An 18598-nucleotide genomic window follows, 5' to 3' on the forward strand; every position below is an offset into this window, starting at 1 on the left:
TATGATAAATTTAGAAAGGAATAAAATTAGATTATCTTTCTAGTTAGTTAATTCAAATCTGGGAAAAAAAGTCAATTCAAATACTTAATTATCTTTTTTAATCACTAATAGAAATAATTTATTTTTTACGGATTTAAATTATTAATATTAGCTCACATGCATAAAATAAATATTTAATTATAACTATATATTTATCAGCAAAAATTCTTTTGTCAAATGATAAAACAATTGAACTTTTGCACTTTATGTTTGTCGTAGCGTTAGTAAATGACTTTTGTCAATCACTTTTCTCTCTCTTTCTCTTGCTATTATTAAATATTTTTGTGATTATTTTTTCTAATTAAGTTTTAAAATCTATATTAATATTTATATCTAAGTTTATTATTGATCGAAGAATAAAATTAATAGTCAATGGCCCAATCTCACATAAAATATTCATAGCATTTATAGGTTAATCACTGATTTGTTTACATCATAATTGATCACCTAAAATTTAGCATGATTATACAATTTCTTTTGAGCTAAAAACGTTCAATTGTATAAAATTCATATATAAGGTAAAACATATAAATATTTGGTGTTATTTAATTATACTTTAATTTTAGAATTCATATAAAATAAAACTTTAATAATTTTGAAGTCCTAAATATAAGGACCCCTTGCTTAATTCAAATAAGGAAAGGTATAATAAATAATAAATCCTATTTAATTTTAATCTTCTAAATATTAAATAAAAAAATCAAATACTTATTTTATATAGTATAAATTCTATTTTAAAAGAATAAAAAATACGAAATAACTTTAGTTCGTGAGTCTTATTATATGTAGCTAGCCGCCTAGACGAGACAACAGTCTTTGGGAATCGGGATGTTTCTTGGCAATGCCATAATTGGACTAGTTTAACTTGCTCTCACTGTACTCTTTATAAAATTAAATATTCATAGTTTAAGGTCTATATATTTTATGAAAGAAAAGTAAGGAGACCGATGTATTAAAATAATTTTGCAACTTTGTATACGCATATATTATATCCTATTTTTTCTTTTTACGCAATTTTAATTAATAGAATTATAGTTACTCTTTTGGTTTCATGTTATGTGATGTTTGAGGATGAAAGAAATTTTTGTGATCTAAAATAAACTATAAAAAAATTTATAAATATTTTATTAATTATAAATGAAAAATAAAAGATTAATAATTTTTTATCTTTAAATATAAAAAAATATCATTGGACCATTTAATTGAAGCTGACCAATGTTGGAGTTGGACCTCCATTTATTCTTTTTCTGCCACGGCTTTTCCTCTTCCTCCATTTTCTTCTTCTTTTTCTATAGCTTCTTTCTTTTTGTTTTTCCTTTTTTTAGATCCAAGACATCTGCATTTAATACTTCCCCTCTGTAAGTTTCTTTTCCTTTTTCTCTATATATTGTCCAAAAATTTTCTATGATCTTCATTTCAGTTTTTTTCCCCTAAACTTTGTTTCTTTTTCAGCTTATTGAAGAAAAAAAAAATTGTGGATGAGGAAAGCGTTATCGAGCGTGACATTACGGAGCTGAAAGGCGCGTGATTTGTGATTGTTTGATGGGCAATACATGCCGTGGATCTATCGGAGGCAAAACTTTTCAGGGCTACGCTCAGCCCGAAGATAGTTCTAACTCCAATTCCAATCGCGAACCTTCATCTGCCCATTCTTATTCTTCCTCTGACAATTTCTCACCTTCTAATCACAAAAAGGAACAAAAATCATTATCTCTCGTCAGCCCTAGAAAAGCAAGTATGAATCGTACGGGCAGTAATCAAGCTTATTACGTTATGGGGCATAAAACCCTTAATATTCGTGATTTTTATACTTTGGGTCGTAAATTAGGACAAGGTCAATTTGGTACAACTTATTTATGCACTGAAAATTCTACGGGAAATGAATATGCTTGTAAATCTATTTCGAAGCGAAAGTTGATTTCGAAAGAGGATGTTGAGGATGTTAGGAGAGAAATTCAAATAATGCACCATTTAGCTGGTCATAAAAATATTGTTACAATTAAAGGAGCTTATGAGGATCCGTTATATGTTCATATTGTAATGGAGCTATGTAATGGTGGCGAATTGTTTGATCGAATTATTCAACGTGGACATTATAGTGAGAGAAAGGCAGCTGAATTGACTAGAATTGTTGTCGGGGTTGTAGAGGCGTGCCATTCGCTTGGTGTTATGCATAGAGATCTTAAACCTGAGAATTTCTTGTTGGTTAATAAGGATGACGATTTCTCTCTTAAGGCCATTGATTTTGGACTCTCTGTTTTCTTTAAACCAGGTAAATAATGATGTTTCAGCTTACTTTTATCTATAACTTCAGCTCCGGCTTATTTAACTGAATATTTAAAATGAACAATTCATAAAAAAGAAATCTTTCTGTGAGGTTACGTGTATTCTGTATTTACTTAAGTTACCAATATTCAAATGTTGTTTATTGTCAATTTGGATTAATATTAGGTATCGATAATACCTCTTTTGTGCTCCTTTCAAACAAATAAAAATGATTGATGCTTTTCTGTTTGTATTCGTCTTAGGTCTAATTCTTAATACTTTGGCTGGATTATTTGTGACTGCATATTTATACAGGCGTGGCCTTTTATTTCCCTCTAGAATAGTTTATGCATGGCTGTATTTTCTATGTTGATGCGATATCCATTACTAAAGTGCATTCTTCGAGATGCTTATATCCCTAACTTGTCACTCTTTGGGAGATCCGTAAATATTGGTTTATGAGACATTGATTCGTTAGCATACACTTATTCTATCATTTCCTTATATTGTTATGTTGGTTGAATGGTACTTGTGTTCGCTCCCGCAGGCCAAATATTTAAGGATGTTGTTGGTAGTCCATATTACGTGGCTCCTGAGGTGCTTTTGAAGCATTATGGTCCTGAAGCAGATGTGTGGACAGCAGGGGTCATACTATACATACTGCTAAGTGGTGTTCCACCATTTTGGGCTGGTATGTAGTAGTCCTAAAGTGTATGTTATCCATTTTCGGATTTCCATCTCCATAAAAGTCACAATCTGAATTCTACAGAAACGCAGCAGGGGATATTTGACGCAGTTCTGAAAGGGCACATTGATTTTGAATCAGACCCTTGGCCGTTGATATCTGAGAGCGCAAAAGATCTTATCCGGAAGATGTTGTGCATGCAGCCATCGGAGCGGTTAACTGCTCATGAAGTATTGTGTATGTTTACCTTATTAAGTAATAGCAACCTTTCGTTTTTTCAGTCGACGGAATATTTTTGTTTAGCTTCATTTATTCTCAAATTGCATCTGTATAGTATACCTGTGCGTACATGTATGTCATTATGCAGGTGAATGAACTAATGTTTACATTACAATATCCTCTAACTTTCTGCAGGTCATCCTTGGATTTGCGAAAATGGTGTCGCTCCTGATAGAGCACTGGATCCTGCAGTACTTTCTCGCCTTAAACAGTTCTCTGCTATGAACAAGTTAAAAAAGATGGCTTTGCGGGTATGTGTTCTAATCTGATTGTAGATCTATGCTTAAAGTAATATTGTAAAACTCAGGTTCTTTCATGTCCAATCAAACCCAATATAATATTTGTGACAGTTTATTGTGTTCCCTCTGGGTTGCTGGATACAACAACAACAACCAAGTATAATCTCACTAGTGGGGTCTGGGGAGGGTAGATTGTACGCAGACCTTACCCCTACCCTGGGATAGAGAGGCTGTTTCCGATAAACCCTCGGCTCCCTCCCTCCAAGAACTCCACCTTGCTCTTGGGGTGACTCGAACTCACAACCTCTTGGTTGGAAGTGGAGGGTGCTCACCACTAGAGCAACCTACTCTTGGTTGCTGGATATGTAATTGAAATATTTGTGAAGCTTCACATATTCTTTCTGCTTTCAGGTGATTGCTGAAAGCTTGTCAGAAGAAGAGATTGCTGGTCTGAGAGAGATGTTTAAGGCCATGGATACAGATAATAGTGGTGCAATTACATTTGATGAACTAAAAGCTGGGTTGAGAAAGTATGGCTCTACATTAAAGGATACAGAGATACGGGAACTTATGGATGCGGTAAGGCAATCTTTATTGCAAAGTGATTGTATATGTTTCCAGCATCTTTCTCAAGTTAATGATGTGACTATCTGCCAAGGAAGATTATAATCTTCTTCTATGTAGAATGGCACAGGGTAATGATGGTAAATTCGATCTGTTTGGAAAGAGGAGAGTTCAATTGGAATTTTGGCTCTTTCATGTGTTAAATTATTTGAGTACTTCTGTAGTTACTGATGCTCATCGGCAAGGTACTCAGCGTTTCTTTTGTGTGACAAGATCCTGAAAACTGTTAGGCCTAAACTCTGACTTGGACTCACTTCATATGCCTCATTATAAACACCATGACTTTATTGTACAGTCCCTTGTTTCTGTCCACATGATTTATCTGTTGATCTTTTTATTGCCTCTCAACTCTAAACATGCGTTTCTATGAGGTTCATGCAAAGCTCCTTTTAAACTCTCTAAGGCCGTTGATGTAGCTATAATAATACTCACAATTTCAGGCTGATGTGGACAATAGTGGGACTATTGACTACGGAGAATTCATTGCGGCAACTGTTCATCTTAATAAATTGGAGCGCGAGGAACATCTCATGGCAGCATTTCAATATTTTGACAAGGATGGAAGTGGTTATATAACGGTTGATGAGGTGCAGCAAGCTTGTGTAGAGCATAACATTACAGATGTTTACTTTGAGGATATTATAAGAGAAGTCGATCAGGATAATGTAAGTCGAGAAACTTTAGAACATAGATATGTCTTTTGGTACTAAATATGAAGCTGAAGTGCTTTTTTTTTTATGAAATATGAAGCTGAAGTGCTTTAATAGCTTACGAGACATCTCTGATTATTCAATATTGCTTTTTTTAAGAAGTGCCGTCAATGGTCAAACAATGAAAAAACATGTACAAATTTACTTCACAATTAATATTATTTAAAAAGAAAAATGGTTTTAATTATTCATTATTGGAGACTTTGATTAAGCTTTTCAATTTTATTTAATTAAAATATTTCATCTTTTGTTCGAGATTTGGTGATATTTGCATAAAGGAGTTGGGGAGAAAATGGTGAAAATTCCTTCATCAAAAAGGATAAGGGACCTCGTTGTAGTAGTTGATTTCCTTTTCAAAATCAATAAGGGGTAATTTTGTGAATCTTAATAAAAAAAGGGTAGTTTTGTGAATAAAAATTGTTGATAAGGATATGTAGCTCCTTTCCCTACAACAGGAAAACTGCTTTTGTTGCTGCTCAAATAGTTTGGCCAAACAAACTATACAACAACAACAAACCCAGTGTAATCCCACAAGTGAGGTATGGGGAGGATAGTGTGTACGTAGGCCTTATCCCTACCTTGTGAAGGTAGAGTGACTGTTTTCGATAGACCCTCGGCTCAATTCCAATAAATATTTTTTGTAAATTTTGTGCCTCCATGCAGTCTCATGCAGGCAAAACCCAATAATATAATCCATTAGAGTTTGTGCCTCACTGTAGGCAAAATCATCTCTGAAAAATCTGTGATTTATATGCATGGAATGGTTCTTTTTGTATTTATATTTGTCCCTCCTCATATATAATAATCTGTTTCCTGGTGCACTTCTTCAGGATGGACGAATTGATTATGGAGAATTTGTTGCTATGATGCAAAAAGGAAATCCGTGTGGTGTAGGGAGACGAACAATGCGAAATAGTCTGAATTTGAGCATGAGAGATGCACCGGGAGCCCATTAGCTTCTCAGACAGACACATCTCTGGTAGGTATGTTCCTGCCATCTTTTTGAAGTAACCCATTTGGTGGATGCGCAAAACTTGTGACAATTAGGAACTTATACCACATAATAATGAAGGTGCATCATATTACTGCTTGCCTTGTGTTTGGTGAACTTATGAAAAATCTTTAAATGTTCTTTTCTACTTAAGAAATGAATTGGACAGGCATGTACTCATTTTACCTTTAGGGTTCTTTTAACTTTTGGATTTAAATCTTTTCTTCCACCAATGATTTTGTCGTCTTCAGCAAAATTAAGTTTGTGCACTATGGTTATACTGTCCTACATAAATTTGCAAAAGGATTGGGTAGATATTTGGGGTTGAGACCTGAAAGAAGAAGAAGCGTTAGTGGGGAATTTCTTATTGACTTAATTGATTAACAATGCAACAGGGGCTGGTTTTATGCTATTTGCAATGGCTCTCTCATATTGAGAAATTCTGTCTAGTGGCATTTGATCACAGAATCCATGGTTGGCTGCATAAATGTCTGGAACTTGTTTTTCAATTGGCAGTGTTGCATATTGTGGTTGTTTTGTTACTTCTGTCAGCCTTGCACCTCCTTTGATAATGCTTGAGTCACTGCATCAAGGTCTGATATAGGAGTTCCTAGGGCCAAGGTTTGACAGCTCTTTGGTTCGGTTATTCACTATATTGTAGTGGAAGTTGCCAAGGAAATTTGATTGAACCTTTGAAGTTCTGTAAGGTGTACGTTTTAATATGGTGTGCTTCCTAATTACGAGATTATACTGTTCCCAGTATCCCAATTTGGATATTCAATTGAAGTGACCACGATTCTGATCAGTATTGTTAGACCTATGGTTTGTTTAGTTGGCTTCGAACAGTCACCATGTGGAGCTCATAATTGGACAGGGAGAAGAGAAGGTATGGAAAGTGGGTAGAAATCAGCTAGTGGGGAGAGTGTAGTGGGATGTATCTTGATGTTTCATTTTGAGACTGGAGAACAAATGACACAGTTCAGACCAGGAATAGTGCAATATGAGGCAAAAAAGGGCAGCCCAGTGCACGGAGCATCCCGCGTTTACGCAGGGTCCGGAGAAGGGCCACAACCTAATGGGGTGTAATGTAGGCAGCCTACTCTAATGCAATATGAGAATACATGAATTAAAGGAAGATACAGTGAGGATGGGACTTTAGGGCTGAGATTGGCTTTCTTTCTTTCATCTTAGGCGAGACTACCCCAAAAAATGTTGTGATTTATCAGGAGCTTAACCGCATTTTGGGACTGACTCAGGCTTGTAGGTGGCTTCGGTAGATGTGGAAAAGAACAGTTGCTCCAATTTCAAGAGTGTAAAAGAAGAGTGATGAGAACTTTTCAGTAGATCAGTTAATCAACTATGGTTCAATCTCAAACTAGTTGGGGTCGGCTATATGGATTCTATATATCGATCTGCTATATTCACCCTCTTATCGAAAAGGAAAAATTTATTGGTTCTTCTCTCGGTAGATGATGATTTGAAATGTAACATCCTGTATCATCCAGATTTCCAACTTAACATGCTTGGTGGAGCATCCATGAGGTATGAGTGAGAATTTGAGAATAGAACCCGTGTGGTGGTCTAGGTTTCTACAGAGTTTATATTATTGGAGGCATCAGAAAACTCGGTGTCTTGGAGAACAGTTATGTTTGATCTTGAATAAAACTGCTTCTAGGCTTATGCGCATATACTGTGCTATCATGTCAGAAATACATTGGATGCAGCAAATTGGTATTTTGAGCTGTAGATTCAGTTTTCTTAGATTGCAGCTTTTCTTATGCATTTGAATGTTTTCTTTAATAAAGACATCTTCAATATTTTCTTAGCCAGTTTCCAAAAAAAGATCGAGTATTTGTGAAAAGCCCTCTTGTATTCTACCTCAAAATTGATAGAATTGATAGGTTTACAGGTTTCAATTAGAGCAAAATTTCCCGCGCTTCTTTGAGCCCTGATTGAATTGTTGAGATCTAAGTCCATTTGGCCTTTACAAGAAGCAATGAACAATTATCTCCTTCTTGGGAGAACTACATAATATTAACTTTCTTAGTTCTCCTAAAAGAAGTACTGAATATTAAGTCATGTATTTCTTTGGGTTCTACCACGGACAACTCTTCTTCTCTTAGGTAATTTTTTGAAGATTTTGAAAAAGATGCTTTTATGGATATCTGGACTTGATTGAATTTTGTAGAACATGTTGCATTGCAAATAAAATGAAGATTGGTGTTGATCATGTATTCTGTAAAAGAAGATTCAAATTTCTGGTACTGGCTAGTTCGCAGGTTGTGTACAGAGAAGAGACCAGAGGCAATAAACTTTCATGATAACATGGTGTCCCCTATAACATCCAGTACCTTCGAGTTTGAGTAGAAGAAGATGAGTCAATGACTGTCGGACTGCTATTTGCCTCCACGAATTTTTGTGAGATTTATAGTCGTTAGTGTGTGAAAATGATCCAACTAATGTGTATTTTAGTTGATGAGTTTCATTCTTGCTTCAAATTATTAAACTAGGTTTTTTTTCTTATATATCTTATTCCGTGAATGATTTTCGCCCTTTGTGTAATTTATGTTATTTATTTTGAGGCTTGTTTATAGTAATACTGGAATCTGTATGTTGTTCTTTATGGGAGAATTTTTAATTTGTTCAAGGTAGGCGTATTCTTTGGTATAAAGAACTAATAGAGAAGTCCTTAGCAAAGAATAATTGTGCCACAAGACTTGCATCAATAGCAAGTTGAAATCGGCTATATGATTGTCGCTCGTGAATAAAATCATGTTGATCATACAATTATATATTTCCTATTATGTCGCCTTTTTTAAGTTCATCTCGGACCAATACTATACAGAGAATGGTTGCCACTCATGAGTAAAACTATGTTGAAAATGCGCATATACAATTAAATGAATTCTGGGAAAGGACAATTGAACAGTAACTGGTGCCTACTCTGCGGATGCAGCACTTTCACATGCTATAGCAATTTCCTGAAGAAAAACAAAATTAAGTGTCAGATCGAGCAAGTCATTGGAATTTATGGTCCATTTCAATTAAAGAAAAAGATTTGTTAATACACTATTCAGTGGAGCAAATCTATTCAAAATATAACCTCTCAGAGCATGGTTTTCAACAGAGGCCTTTGCCAATAGAAAATAGAGAACAAAAAGCAGGCTGATTCTGTAGAATCAGAGGCGCCTGGTCTTTCCTCTAATAAATTTCACAAATAGGCATAAGATGTGGTGACGGACTTGAATTATATTCAGATTAATATGCCATCATAAAATATCAACCAGTATAAGCGAAAACCGAGACTGAGAATAAATAAGCAAAAAATTTCCTTATTAGGAGAAACAATAAGAAAGCTACTTGCCTTCAACTTCCCATCATCAGAGAATATGCATTTGGATGTCATGGCACGTCCCTTGTCGAACAGCCAGCCAACTTCGCAGCAAGTTTCGCCACCTGCAATGTCTTTCAAACAACACCAGAGTTGCCTCGGGAGCAAAACAAGATCTAATTCATCTCTTATTGTCTTCCTGCTGCTGCCATCGACAAGCTCTTGAACTTTCTGGCAGTGTAATTCAGAACTCTCCATTACTTATTCCTTCTGATGCTGACATGCTAACATGCTATTAATTATTTAACACAGACATTGCAAGTTATTTTTCCAACATTACTAGTTCCTAGCAAGCAAGTCCAATTGCAGTAGATTGAAAGTATGAAACTGCTACAACTAAATTAGAAACGGGGTAAGCTGAATAGTCAAGTCAATAAGATGCTGTTTGTGCACTATTCAATTTGTCGATTTTTACTTTTCTATACGGTCAAAACCGAGTTTGCCATTCGTGTAATTAGTCAAGATTGGAACATGATGGACCGAGGGTCGTCATTATAATATCGAGATGTGATGTGAAGCCGGGTTATCGAGCTCAAGATTCAAGGACCGATCAATACCGAGCTCGAGTCAATATCGAGCTATGATGTGAAGTTGTGTTATCGAACTCAAGATCCAGAGTCCGATCAATACCGAGCTCGAGTCAATATCGAGTTCGAGACCCAGAGACCGACCAAGATCAAGCCAAGAGACAAAGAGTCGTAACCGCACTAGGGGAGAGAATCACGGCGGGAATCAAGGAAAAGCTAATTAACTAATCTATCATGGGATCCCCACTATGTATTTTTAATTATATCCAAAGTAGGATTCCTCCACTATATTAAGAGTGGTTATCATTCATTCAGGCGGACAGACTCACTCCTTCACAGAGATCCAGACATTCATGCACTACATTTCAGAGATTATTGAGATTTACACACATATAGTAAATATTATCCTTTTTTGGACTTCAGACATTGGTTCATCTTGTTTATTTATAAATCACTCTCTACTCAATTTGGGTTTGTATTTATTCCTTTTTTTACAGTCAATATTTGATATATTTTTACTTATTTTTTCAATTTGTACCAAGTTATATCACGTATCCTTAGAACTACGTATAAATTCAACTATATCCATTTTTCGGGTAAACAGTTTGGCGCCCACCGTGAGGCTAAGGATAACAGTGGTTATTTGGTACGAATCTCTGCAAAACACACCATTTTACACTTGCTCTTGGAAGTGTCTTTGATTTCAGGTTAAAATGACGAACTCTCAATTAATGGCCCTACCTATCGACAACGAAGTTGGCCTTCAAGATGAGAACAACAACCTCACGATCGGGGATGAAAGGCCACTCGTTGATCCCGTTGGAGCTCGGGCCGTAGATCCCATTGACGTTAATTCACATGTGGCCATCGAGGCGAACCAACGTTCCGACCCCGAAACAACATTCATGGTGGAACTCGATCTGCAGTTCGAAATACCCAAAATATTGGAGAAGACGGGATCAGCCTGCGTATGATTTTCGAAATGTTGCAAGCTCAACAGGTAGCAATAGCTTAGTTGCAGAGCCAAACCCATGCACCGAGCAGGGCCGAGCCCGGTCCACCCCGAGAAGTCACCCGCGAAACGGGGCCAGTTGTAGTAAGATCAAATAAACAAAAGTCGGGGACTAATCCCGAAATTGTTAGGATGCTCGAGGAACTGACAAAACAAATTGAGTCAGGAGAAAAGAGGATTAAAGCAAACGACAAAAAAGTAAAAACTTATAACTCCAGGGTTGATCAGATCCCGGAGGCACCACCGGTATTGAAGGGCTTAGATTCCAAAAAATTCGTACAAAAGCCTTTCCCCCGAGCGCGGCTCCCAAACCGATCCCCAAGAAGTTCCGCATGCCCGAAATTCCTAAATATAATGGGACGATCGACCCCAACGAACATGTCACCTCTTACACATGTGCCATTAAAGGGAACGATCTAGAAGACGACGAGATCGAATCCGTATTATTGAAGAAGTTCAGGGAAACTCTGTCAAATGGGGCAATGGTATGGTATCATAATTTACCGCCTAACTCTATCGATTCTTTTGCTATGCTTGCAGATTCTTTCGTAAAAGCACATGCCAGAACCATAAAGGTCGAAACCAGGAAGTCGGACCTTTTCAAGGTAAGGCAAAAAGATAACGAGATGCTAAGAGAGTTCGTATCTCGTTTTCAAATGGAACGAATGGATCTACCACCGGTCACGGACGATTGGGTTGTTCAAGCTTTCACTCAAGGACAGAACGAACGAAGCTCGATGGCTTCACGACAGTTGAAGCAGAATTTGATAGAATACCCTGCCACTACATGGGCCGATATGCACAATCGGTATCAATCGAAAATCAGAGTCGAAGATAGTCAGTTCGGAGCCCCTTCGGAGTCTATTTATCCAGCCGGGAACCTCGAAAGAACCAAGAGAGACACCGATCGCGAGCCAGGGTCAAGCAGGGATCGATATCGGCCATATAATGAAGATCGGAGGAGCAGCGGACCCGGTCGGAACTATATGAGAAACGAGAGAAGAAATGATCAAGGTCGAAATAATCAGGGGTCATGACCAAAAACGACTTCGATAGGCCCATCAGGCCTAAAGAAGCACCGAGGCTATCGGGCCAAGCAAATGGAATGTAACTCACCTAAAAGCGATACTATTGCTGAGGTACGACCCCCATTCATTTCTCTTTTTGATGCTTCAAAACTAACAATTGTAGGTAACGAGGCGGCATCGGATCGTGCTAACTTAGAACAGCGGTTCGGTGTTGAATGTTGTGTCATCAGTATCTTAGGCTACTCTATCTGATCAACCTCGAATACTGGGGGGCGTCACCCTCGGATATCAGCTGCAGCAAAGAAAATGATTCGTGTTAAAAGGTACTCGAGAAGACAAGATTATTGTATGGGCCAAACGGTCAAATGAACCGTGCCCGCGTAGATTGCTCAAGCCTTAAGCATAAAACATGTACGCATGTAAGATTATGTCGCACAATAATGAAAAGAAGTCCCTCCAAGAATTTATTGCATCCGATTTCTATGGATATATCGAGCCCAAGGGCAACTTTACTTCGAGTTCGGGATATCATTCTAACTCGACTACAAAGCCCAAGGGCTATCTTGATTCAAGTTTAAAACCATTACCCCAATCAAGGATTACACACCAAGCCTAAGGGCTACTTTTAATTCGAGTTCGAGAAATCATTCTCACTCGACCATAAAGCCTAAGGGCTACCTTAATTCGAGTTCGAGAAATCATTCTCACTCGACCATAAAGCCTAAGGGCTGTTTTTTACTTCGAGTTCGAGCAAACCCTCACTCGACTACAAAGCCTAAGGGCTACCTTAATTCGAGTTCGAGAAATCATTCTCACTCGACCATAAAGCCTAAGGGCTACCTTAATTCGAGTTCGAGCACACACTCACTCGACCATAATAGCTTAAGGGTTGTTTTTTACTTCGAGTTCGAGCCACTCACTCGACCATAAAGCCTAAGGGTTGTTCTTTCTTCGAGGTTAAGCAAACACTCACTCGACTTTAAAGCCTAAGGGCTACTTTTACTTCGAGTTCGAGCAAACACTCACTCGACCATAAAGCCTAAGGGCTGTTTTATACTTCGAGTTCGAGCAAACACTCACTCGACCATAAAGCCTAAGGGCTGTTCTTTCTTCGAGTTCGAGCAAACACTCACTCGACCATAAAGCCTATGGGCTGTTTTTTACTTCGAGTTCGAGCAAACACTCACTCGACCATAAAGCCTAAGGACTGTTCTTTCTTCGAGTTCGAGCAAACACTCACTCGACCTTAAAGCCTAAGGGCCACTTTTACTTCGAGTTCGAGAAATCATTCTCACTCGACTACAAAGCCCAAGGGCTACTTTTACTTCGAGGCCCAAGGGCTACCTTATTTCGAGTTTGAGCAAATCCTCACTCGACCTTAAAGCCTAAGGGCTACTTTTACTTCGAGTTCGAGCAAATCCTCACTCGACCATAAAGCCTAAGGGTTGTTTTTTACTTCGAGTTCGAGCAAACCCTCACTCGACTATAAAGCCTAAGGGCTACCTTAATTCGAGTTCGAGCAAATACTTACTCGACCATAAAGCCTAAGGGCTACCTTAATTCGAGTTCGAGCAAACACTTACTCGACCATAAAGCCTAAGGGCTGTTCTTTCTTCGAGTTCGAGCAAACACTCACTCGACCTTAAAGCCAAAGGGCCACTTTTACTTCGAGTTCGAGAAAACATTCGAGAAATCATTCTCACTCGACTATCGGCTGACGCGCATATAATGCCTTGGTAACTGGACCAACAAGACATTTGTCACATACGTCACAATCGGGCTCGACGCAGACGTCAGTATGTATCTAGTCAGAGGTTGAAAAATCACATCGTTTCTCATCACTTTCTTTCCGAGAAACGGGGGGACTATCTCTATATGCTCAAAACCGAGTTTGCCCTTCGTGTAATTAGTCAAGATTAGAACATGAGGGACCGATGGTCGTCATTATAATATCGAGATGGGATGTGAAGCCGGGTTATCGAGCTCAAGATTCAGGGACCGATCAATACCAAGCTCGAGTCAATATCGAGCTATGATATGAAGTTGTGTTATCGAGCTCAAGATCCAGAGTCCGATCAATACCGAGCTCGAGTCAATATCGAGCTCGAGACCCAGAGACCGACCAATACAAAGACCGACCAAGATCGAGCCAAGAGACAAAGAGTCGTTGTAGCCGCACTAGGGGAGAGAATCACGGCGGGAATCAAGGAAAAGCTAATTAACTAATCTATCATGGGATCCCCACTATGTATTTTTAATTATATCCAAAGTAGGATTCCTCCACTATATTAAGAGTGGTTATCATTCATTCAGGCGGACAGACTCATTCATTCACAGAAATCCAGACATTCATGCACTCTCATATTTCAGAGATTATTGAGATTTACACACGTATGGTAAATATTATCCTTTTTTGGGCTTCAGACATTGATTCATCTTGTTTATTTATAAATCACTCTCTACTCAATTTGGGTTTGTATTTATTCCTTTTTTTACAGTCAATATTCGATATATTTTTACTTATTTTTCCAATTTGTACCAAGTTATACCACGTATCCTTAGAACCACGTATAAATTCAACTCTATCCGTTTTTCGGATAAACAACTTTATAACTACTCTGCCATCAAGTCAGCATTTTGAATTCTTGTTGATTAGTGTGTGAAGGTTTATTGCCGGTGCAGAACTAAAATGGTCTTTTCATCCAAAGATTAAGGATCCCTTATAGCCTGTTTGACCAAGCTTCAAAAATCAACTAATTTTGAGAAGTGATTTTTTTCAAAAGTGTTTCTCAAAAGTACTTTTGGTGAGAAGCAATTTGTGTTTGGCTAATTAATTTGAAAAGCACTTCTGAGCAGCAATTAGTGTTTGGCCAAGCTTTTAAAAAGTGTTTCTAAGTGTATTTTTTCTCAAAAGTACTTTTCAAAAAAAGTGTTTTTGGGGAGAAGCTACAATTTTCTACTTCTCCAAATTGCTTCTGCTTCTACTCAAAGCACTTTTTTTCTTCTAAAAGCTTGGCCTAATACTTCAACTTTGGGGGAAAAAAGTACTTTTTTGAAAGAAAAAAAAGTATTTTTGGATTTGGAGAAGCTTGGCCAAACATGCTATTAGAAGGTCTATCATCCTTAACTGGGCAAGAGTAACAACACTAACGTTGATAATCATTCCTATCTAGCTAGCTTTTTGGATACCACAGCTCATGTATAGAAGAAAATGATGTACCAGATATTACTAGTTATTTCAATAGTTTTATAATTTTGATGACTCAAAAGAACAACTGGTGTTGCTGCGTTTTTCGCCCATATTGCACCTGATTAATAGAAGTTGATTAATTTAGTGGATAGAATAGAACAATGGCCTTAAGATCAGCTAATTTTTCTGCAGGCAACAGAGATGTGAAGAATAACACAACTGCTCCCTGTTACTCTCAGGGGAAAAGCCACCTTTTGCTAAGCGCAGACGTCACAAAGAGTTCAACACTCCGGAAATTATCCATATGCTCTCCCCAGATGAATAGAAAGGTAAGCAAGAATCAATATTGAAGATGCCTTCTGCCAAGTGTGTTGAAATGATCTAGACACCTACATATAGCTACTCACTTGTTTTCACATTACTACTAGTAAATTACTTTTGGTTTGCGAAAACAATTGGCTTTGCTTTGGTAGAATTCCAATTCCTAGATTTCTTCCTAAACTAAAAACAAGGCAGCAAAAAGTGACAAATGAGATTATGGTTGTGCTGGGGTAGGAAGTCTAGCAAATGGCTAAATGTATGGTAAAAATCTCAAGGACAATTCTTGATAAACTTGCAGTCCATGAATGTTATAATCTACAATCTGCTGCCAAATAAAGTTCTTGATGCTGCACCAAAAACAACAAGGAGGGAAGGGAAAAACTACAATCACAATGATTTTAGATTGTTTTCTGTTGCGCAGGACATTCAGCGCTCAGGACAGTATGTCATGTAATGTTAGTCAGCTTTGCAAGTAACAAAAAGAAAGCATGCGTCAACTTGATGATAGGAGGATGATACGGTTGAGGCATAATATAATTAAGTAATTAGAAAGTGTGTTCTCTAACAACTTGTGTTTTTGGACGAGATGGTCAGACAATTCAATGGTATTACAGCAGGCAAGAGGCCCTGGTTTCAACTCTCACCGCCACGCAAAAAGCTCTAAGAATTTCCATGAATTTACCTTTAGTGAGATGATCACACAATTTAACAGATAGGATATTCGAGAGGTGTTAGTGCTTACTTGGGGAGAATTGTGGAAGCTGGAGATGGCATGCTTACCCTCCCAAACACCAATGACCTGAGCAGGGTCCAAGGCTTGGGTAGAAGCAAATGCAGAATCTTGAATAGCACAACCACCCAGCTGATCCCCGTTTCGAAACGGGCCATACCAATGCTCGCAAAACACCTTAACATTTTGCAATACCAGCTTAGAATCTTGAAGGCGCACTACCTGAATTATAGGCGACAAATAGACGGGTCAGATCAAACTTGGGCAGGTCAAAACAGGTTAACTCAATAAACAGGTCATGCCTTCTAACCTGAATGATCCGCACCCTCGACTCCTTTTCCCGAGGATCAATCAAACAATGCTCCAATTCCCATGACAAACAGGGATTTGCCTTATTTTCATTGGACCAGGCGGCCACATAACATCCGATGGATTGATATCCAAAAGCAGAAACATTGTCATCAGCAATACTCCTCTCGTCGATGCTATGCCTAGTTGCAGCATCAGCTTCACAGCCAACAGTAGGAAGTAGCCGTATTGACTTGTACATGAAAGAGAAGGCGCCATCGCCTTGAGCAAGAGTGGGGCATTGAGTTTGCCAATCAAATACCTTCACTTCCCACTCCCTATAAGCTTCGGGGACTACATTTTCCGGTAATTCAATTGGCTTACCTTGCTTTGTAAATTCTGCTCCAAACCCATCCCATTCCCCCGACACATTTTTTGCAAACGCAGCCCATCCTTTCAAATTGATATTTCCATCGTCCATACAATGAATAAAAAAATGGTCATAAAATATACACAGGAATTCAGGGAGAGGCCAGACAATAGTTTCTCATATGAACAGAAGGGGATGCAGCCTTATTCACTGGTCGATCTTAATCTTGTAGTTTCGATACATAACATAATATCATTTGTTTCAATTTATGTGACATAATTTGAGTTAGATACGGAATTTAATTAAAAAACAAAAAACTTTTGAAACTTGTGATCTTATATAGAACTGTTGAAACTTGTGACATTAAAGATCATTAACGTAGCCACCCTATGCCAAGGGTGGTCAAGCGCACACCCTTCCCCGAAAAATTATAATGTATATATAAGTTAAATACTACTTTATATGGTTATACATTATATTTTGAACACCCTTAAACTAGTTGAGTAAGGCAGTCCAACGGTTCAGCATATTTAAAGTAACGTGTTGTTTAAGGGTCCAAAGTTCTTGCCTATTTTGTTTGCCAAAACTAAACGGAGACTACCATGTATGGTCTATTTGATTTTTTTTCAATCTAAAACAATTCCTAATAAAATAACTCATAAAACTTAAAAAATTTATAGAAATAAAAAATTAATCTTAAAAGTAAATTTTTAACTAAAAGTTATTTCTTAAATAAATTTTATAATTTAAAAGTCAAGCTCTACATAAAAAAATTTCAACAAAAGCTCTTTACACACTACAAATTCTCTCGACTCTCTCTTTCCTTTGGTTTTATGCTTACTTTTATTAGTAAAATTTTTAGCGTTGTCTTTTTGTTATTTTATTTTGATTTATAAAATTATAGTTCTAATAAAAGTTCTTTTAATTAATTATTTAGTTAAATGTTGCGTAGTTTGATTTAAAATATTTGGTACTCCATTTATGGACAAAAATAATTATTAACTTATTTAAAGTTTGAACACCCTTTAAAGTTTGAGCACCATTTGCGAAATTCTTGACTACACCACAGTGAAAGATACCATAATATTTGTGTGTCTATATAAGTTTCTCATTAATTGTAAGTAAGATGAGAAGTGTAAAGTTAATTATTTTCAAATATAAAAATATACTATTATTACAAACTAATAAGAAAATAGTGACACATAAAGTGGAAGGGAAGGAGTATTAAATTCTAAACTTATAATTTCGAATGCTCAATAAATTGAATGGCAAGAACTTAAAAGATGGAGTAGAATTTTAAATCTTGAATTTAGCTATGCATATGAATGGTGTATTTATTTTTATGCTTACCATTTATGGAAGTTGGGGAAAGTGATTGGACTTGGGAATCTGAGTGCTCTGTAGTCTTTGCTGCTAAGGCGTGTATGGAAACGATGGGTATTGCTCTCTTGGAAATAGTAGTAGTATAACTATCAAGTTTGAATTGTTGGGGGAAGTTTGATTTATTATGTTTAGTGAAAGAAGATGAAATCAAGAAAGTGGTGTGGTGCTGGGGGAGGGGGAGCAACCTCACATGGGCAAACAGAGCCATAGAAGAGAACCTCTCTGCTTTTTTCCGTCTGCAGCCAGTTTTGGCCTCACATTAGGCCTGTTATCCCACCATCTTGACTTGCTATTTTCCACGGGAGAAATTAAAAAATAATCATATTTAGTGGTCATTCAAAAATAGCCACATTTTAGTGAAATTTAGCTACTTTTTATGTAGAGATAAATTTGAACGAAAATACTGTTTAAAATCCAAAAAATACTCCAACATATTATACTGGATTTCCAGCATAAGTATACTGGAATTCCAGCATATTATACTGGAGTTACAGCATAAGTATATTGGACTTCCAGCATAATATAC

At 37.2% G+C, this 18598-nt stretch overlaps 2 protein-coding genes across 11 annotated transcripts; one reads left to right on the forward strand and one right to left on the reverse strand.

Annotated features, from left to right (window-relative positions):
* The first annotated feature begins 1242 nt into the window (after positions 1–1242).
* LOC104107994 (calcium-dependent protein kinase 4) lies at positions 1243–8479 on the forward strand. 8 transcript variants are annotated; one of them, XM_070187249.1, is made up of 9 exons: positions 1243–1397; positions 1492–2311; positions 2852–2995; positions 3074–3226; positions 3404–3519; positions 3919–4086; positions 4572–4796; positions 5672–5824; positions 8021–8479. In XM_070187249.1, the coding sequence occupies exons 2-8, from the start codon at positions 1582–1584 to the stop codon at positions 5795–5797; spliced, it is 1662 nt and encodes a 553-aa protein (XP_070043350.1). In that variant the 5' UTR covers positions 1243–1397; positions 1492–1581; the 3' UTR covers positions 5798–5824; positions 8021–8479. The 8 variants fall into 8 exon arrangements, with proteins under 8 accessions (XP_070043350.1, XP_018630282.1, XP_018630283.1 ...); XM_018774766.3 differs by having other exon boundaries at positions 8105–8479; XM_018774767.3 differs by having other exon boundaries at positions 8112–8479.
* A 56-nt stretch (positions 8480–8535) lies between these two features.
* Positions 8536–18342, reverse strand: LOC104107995 (uncharacterized). 3 transcript variants are annotated; one of them, XR_011411466.1, is made up of 5 exons: positions 18040–18339; positions 16342–16772; positions 16044–16253; positions 9197–9455; positions 8536–8813 (listed from the first exon to the last, which is right to left on the reverse strand). XR_011411466.1 is itself a non-coding variant. In XM_009616949.4 (5 exons), exons 1-5 carry the CDS (start codon positions 18278–18280, stop codon positions 8772–8774), a joined length of 1122 nt encoding a protein of 373 aa, XP_009615244.1. In that variant the 5' UTR covers positions 18281–18342; the 3' UTR covers positions 8536–8771. The 3 variants fall into 3 exon arrangements, 2 of the variants coding, with proteins under 2 accessions (XP_009615244.1, XP_070043352.1); XM_009616949.4 differs by having other exon boundaries at positions 9197–9394; positions 18040–18342; XM_070187251.1 differs by lacking the exon at positions 8536–8813 and having other exon boundaries at positions 9227–9447.
* Positions 18343–18598: the final 256 nt, after the last annotated feature.

Source organism: Nicotiana tomentosiformis, chromosome 10 (genome assembly GCF_000390325.3).
Source record: "Nicotiana tomentosiformis chromosome 10, ASM39032v3, whole genome shotgun sequence".
Taxonomy (NCBI): Eukaryota; Viridiplantae; Streptophyta; class Magnoliopsida; order Solanales; family Solanaceae; genus Nicotiana; species Nicotiana tomentosiformis.